This window comes from Tursiops truncatus, chromosome 5 (assembly GCF_011762595.2).
Source record: "Tursiops truncatus isolate mTurTru1 chromosome 5, mTurTru1.mat.Y, whole genome shotgun sequence".
Classification (NCBI taxonomy): Eukaryota; Metazoa; Chordata; class Mammalia; order Artiodactyla; family Delphinidae; genus Tursiops; species Tursiops truncatus.
The window spans coordinates 86,384,998-86,390,531 of NC_047038.1; the positions used below are offsets into that span (position 1 = coordinate 86,384,998).

A 5,534-nucleotide genomic window follows, 5' to 3' on the forward strand; every position below is an offset into this window, starting at 1 on the left:
TTGTAATTTTGGTGGGACTAATTCATAAGAGAAATTTTATTACAAATGCACCATGTTGTGCCCTATCTTGGAGGCATATAAAAGTTCCTCTAGGACCAAATATCAGCTCACTTGGAATTGTTTTATGTCTACTGGATCATGATCACAAGAGTATTCACATCTTAAGAATCTCAAAACTATATTCTATTCCCTTTTTAAGCCTTATGTCTGGAATAAGAAACTGTATTTTTACTCATAAATTAAAAGACAATATATAAATTTTAACTGATAACTAATTGAAGTTCATAAAGCCTAAGTTAGAAATGTGAATGCAGTTGATCTTTAGAATAAGCTCTAACATGTTTACATAAAAGTAGAAGAAATTATTTTCAGTTTTTCCTAAAAATGATGATAATCAAGCATAAGGATATAGGCAATTGAAAGGAAAATAATCAAATCTGTCAACAGCACATACATACAATTTTGAATTATTTGAAATATAAAAGATACAAAATTTCAGGTGCATAATTAATAGTCAGTCATTGAGAATAAATTGATAATTAATAATTAAGTTGGTATATTGATGGAAGTTGCCACTATTTGGGGCTTATCCAGGAAAATGAAATGTAATAAGATATTAACTATAAAAATGATCAGTCTATCTGAAACTCCTAAAGCTTACCAAAAGTGAGGAGGGGGCATTAATTTTGAAATCCTCTTAGACCTTAACAATTAAAAAATTGTATATTGTGAAATATACAATTCACCTTTTGGCAAGAACACTTTCCCTAAGAATTTCATGAGTATTGAAATAAACACCTCAGTATTTTGCCCTCATATGCTCATACATCAAAAACAAGATGTGAAATGAGGCATGTGGGGAAATAATTGTGCACAAGCAAAACTTCAAAATTGTAGAAAATAACAAACTTTCTTAGGTTTGTTATTCCCAACCAAATGAGGTTATCAAATTTAATTCTGGCTTTAGTACACCTTAATCCTCTTTATCTAAATTATCAACACACCAGTTAAATCATAGTCCCTGAAATTATTTCTTCCCAATATTCAGTTTCTTCTACATAGAAAGAACAATTATATCAGAATCTCCATGGGTAAGCCTAGACATTGAGATTTAGGTGTGTGTGTGGGGGAAGTTCTCCAGGTTATTCTATTTGTAGCTAATGTTGAGAACCACTGATCTAAACTATACGCATTTTGGAACGATTCATTATTCATTTTCTCTTTTATTCTAGAGCTTTCAATTACTCTAACATCATAGAAACATCATAAGTGAAACAGCACAATTAGTAAATTTGGACTTACAATAACAGGGTAGAGCCCCCGGATAGGACCAAGTACAGGCTCCTGGTACAGCAGAAGGGCCTGGATGGGCATATCTCTCTGGAGGTAGGGCACCACTTGCTGGGGAATAGGCAGGACTTTGGGCTGAGAAAGGGACTGCAGTGGCTGAGGAGGAAACATGGGGGTAGGAGGAAGACGATGGGGAGGCTGGTGCATCAAGGACTTGAGCAGAGGCAGAGGAAGCTGCAGATTTTCAAGATCAGTGAGAGTCAGGCTCTGGCTTTCAATAAAGGGCTCTACTGGAGATTTAGGGAAGCGCATTTCTTTATGCTTAGGAAGGATAGTCTCCTTAGCTTTGGGGACTTCCATTATTTCAGGCTGAGGGAAAGGCACCACCACAGGGGGCTGAGCAAGAGGCAGGATGTTTTGTGTAAGAATAGGGTAAGGGATTGGCCCAGTGTAGGAATAGACTAGAGGCTGTTGCTGGGAAAAGTGGTGGATTTTATCCTGGCGTTCATCCTGGAAAGAAGGAAAAATAGTCTTTGCGTCTGTAATTCAGTTATAATTGTCATTCATGATGAATTAACCTCCTCTCTTTTGAACAATAATTCAGTGAAAAGAGAGAAAGAAAATCTTTCCCTTACTTTGGTTAAGAAACTATTTGGGGTCCTGTGAAGATTAATGAGTAAAATGCCCACTAAGGGATTTCTCATTAAGCCACTTCCTTCATAGGTAAATCCACAGAGCCAAAAGAAATCAATGTTTGGAGATTTCAAGACTTGTTTCACCTTTTCCTGAGTTGCCTGCAGAGCTGTAGCTATATACTTTGGTCTTCAGAGGGTACAGACTTTTCAACAATGTGTTGATAATAGTCAAAATTGTTTTCATATAATGAATGAAGATCTATTTTAAAAAGACTTAAAGGGATAACTCCAAGGTTTATTTTTTTTGTTTTAATGAAAAGTAAGTCTTAGTTTGTTTTTTTAATTCAAGGAATTATTTAACAACAGCAAACTTCTAGCACTACTTCCCTTGGTAGAAGGTGGTAATCTTGAGTCTTTAAAGAGGCATCAATTTGTAAATTCATTTTGATTTAGCAAATATTTGGTGTAAGTTCCAGACAATCTAACTTCATTAGTAAAACAGGAAAGCTTAAATATCACAATAGAGTAAGTATGTTACCACAAAAGTAATTTATTTACATAATTTTATGCTGTTCCCAATCCTTATTTTTAAGCAAGCTCTGCTATTTAATAACTATGTGATATTGCCACACAACTGTGTACTCAATTGTTCTGTACCTCACTTCTCTCATCTGTGTAATGGAAATACTTTTAGGAACTTCACACATTCATAAATGTGAGTATAAAAGCTACAGAATGCTAATGTAAAATCACTGAATATTCACTGTGTGCCAGCTCATCAATCCTGGGGATTTATGAATATTCTCAATTTACAGGTGAAGAAATTGAGGTACAGATAAACTTGGAGCCAAGGTTATACAGCTGATAAATTAGGATTTTTGCCACATTCCTTCCCTCCTCTCTTTCCTCACCATACCCATCTTGAGAATAAGGGGATCACAGTCCCCTATCCAGAAATGTTCCTACCAATGTGCACTTATTGAATACAGGTATACTATTAGTAAAATGAATAAACCAATAGTTATTCTTAGGAATTTATTCTAAATTCTGGAAGCTGATTATGTGTTTAAAAATGTGTTTAAGTCTTTAAAAATATTTTCACCTTCTCAAAGTTTAATTTCTTCCACTGATGTTTATATTATTACCATTCTTTAGACTGGACATAATTATTATAAGTATGTTTTCATGTATTATATTTCATTATAATTTTCAAAATATACTAATCATGAAAAAATTACCTCTGTTTGCTGCTGTTCCTCATGTTTAAACTTCTCAATTTTCTGCTAAAAAACAATTACACATAAAGAATTGTTATTATTTGTAAAAACCAAACAGGAAATTTTGAATATATGTACATTTAAATATGACGGTTTTACCTCATTGATGTGCATAACAGATTCCTTTGGAAGAAAAAAATAAAATCACATTTAGTTTTAATGAACTATTCTTAGTTGTCAACATACATCAGAAAATGAAGACATTTAATAGGTTAATGCAGACATATTGTTTGATAATATCATTATTTTAATTGCTGAAACTTTATGTTACACTATTCTGAATAAATCTGTGTATAAAAGAACAGATGATGCAGTCAAGAAAGAAAAGAAAATTAGTGAGCATGATACCAAAAGAGGCATTTAACAGAAGCTAATTTCTCTTTATCACCCTGTTCCCTTCTTATGACAACAAATGATCTCTAATACCCTCATCTAGTTCTAGAAGAATAGTCATTGAATATATATGATAATAACCATTGATGCATTTGTTAATCATTCTTAGTTCCCTTGTTATGTTTAGGTTTCAAATGAATTGTAAGAAATACATACCCTCCCCTAAGGACCTTATAACCTTTGCAAAGAGACAAAGTATATTGATGTACCATTTAACTAACAGGTGATAACAGACCCAAAAGAGTGGTGCAAGCATTAATTTCTACATGACTCCCCCAGGCAGATTTAGGACTACACTAATTCTCACTGCCTCTTATTTACTAGATTGCTATTACAATAACAAAATATGTCCATTTGCACGTCTCTCCACTCTTTACTAAGGGCATCCCTCTTTCCAGTTTGTACCACAGCTCCTAGTCAAAGTCTGATACAGAAAGTGCTCAATAAATGTCAAAACAGGGAAAGAGGTTAACATAGAGTTCAAGATAGAAAAGAGGACTGTATGTATAGTTCATCAAAAAAAAAAAAAGCAAGGCACAGTGACACAATTTAAGTAGCAGGCAAACTTAGAAACTGCTAGAATACTAAATCTTCTAGACATTTATTCTGTCTTTAAACATATACAGTGGAAATTTACATTAGTTACCTGTCAGAACATAGCTACATTGGCTTAACTGCCCTAATGTAATACAAAAAGAAAGTACAGTATTTTTTTGTTCTAAATTTGGGAAATTGCCTCCGAATGAAGGTTGTCTTACCTCACTGCTTGAAAGGCTTTTCACAGTCTGTAAAGGAAAAAAGAAATCAATAATCAGTTGAGTCTTCTACTAGATCATCAGAAATTGTTATTACTTTATGGTTGGAAATTTTTCTCTGAAGAAAAATATCTTACCTCACTGGATACAATGCGTTCTTCTTTCTATAGAGAAAAAACAACACCATTTTAGTTCCCATAGCTAACCCATTATTAAACATTTTTCCTACCTAATTTTTACCTTCCTTATGGAGAGCTATTTCACAAATTTGAGAAATAAAAAATGTTATATGTCTTTTGAAAGACTTGTAATTGCTTTTACGGCTTTCAAATTTAGTACCTTTTTATTGGTAGATTTTTATTTTACCTTAATGAAGAGTCTTTTTTATGGGTAACAGAAAAGGAGTTATTTTAATTTGTATTGAACACTTTTTTATTATGATTATGAATATGTTTATGATTATTCATCTTCTGGAGTACCATCCTCTGTTGAATATACACAGGTAAGAATCAGCCCAGTTCCCTAGAGTAAGAGATATGTATATTTCATCACTGGAATAAGATATATTTATCAAGATTGCACATGCATGCAATTGTATTTGTGCAATATTACTCATGTTTTTGTTCTTATGTGTGTTTCTTCTTGTTTGTCTGCTGCTTATTGGTCTGTTTGCTTTTCCTTTAGGTACTGGTGGCACAATACTGTAGAAGAATTTGACCCAGATTTGTGGTCCTATAGGATTCTGTTGAGATAGAGGGTGAATGTAAATGATTTTCTTCGAAGTCAAAAAAAAATCTGGGATCCTGCATTATTTATACATTTAAAATGTTGGTAATACTACATTCTGCAAATAGGCAGATAGTACTATTTCTTAGTTATTTCAAGATATTTTTCTGTACTTACCTCTCTTGCAAGGGCAAGAGCCAACAAGCAGGCAAGGATGAGGACCTTCATGGCTATTAAGTCCTGTGAATGGGGAAATGAGGAAATGGTATATTACTTGTCAATCTAATGCATTTTCTTATTTGGGTAGGATTACTTTCCTTTAAAAGAAACCAAAGATAATGTAAAACAAAAATGTCTGGGGACTTCCCTGGTGGTCCCGTGGTTAAGATTCCATGCTTCCACTGCAGGGGGTGCGGTTCAATCACTGGTTGGTGAATTAGGATGCCGCATGCCACATG

General features: G+C 33.6%; 1 protein-coding gene across 1 annotated transcript; it reads right to left on the minus strand.

The window, feature by feature from the left end:
* Positions 1–1,263: 1,263 nt before the first annotated feature.
* Positions 1,264–5,316, minus strand: CSN2 (casein beta). Its single transcript, XM_073804668.1, has 6 exons — positions 5,254–5,316; positions 4,488–4,514; positions 4,354–4,380; positions 3,302–3,325; positions 3,164–3,208; positions 1,264–1,800 (listed from the first exon to the last, which is right to left on the minus strand). Exons 1-6 carry the CDS (start codon positions 5,302–5,304, stop codon positions 1,264–1,266), a joined length of 711 nt encoding a protein of 236 aa, XP_073660769.1. The 5' UTR covers positions 5,305–5,316.
* Positions 5,317–5,534: the final 218 nt, after the last annotated feature.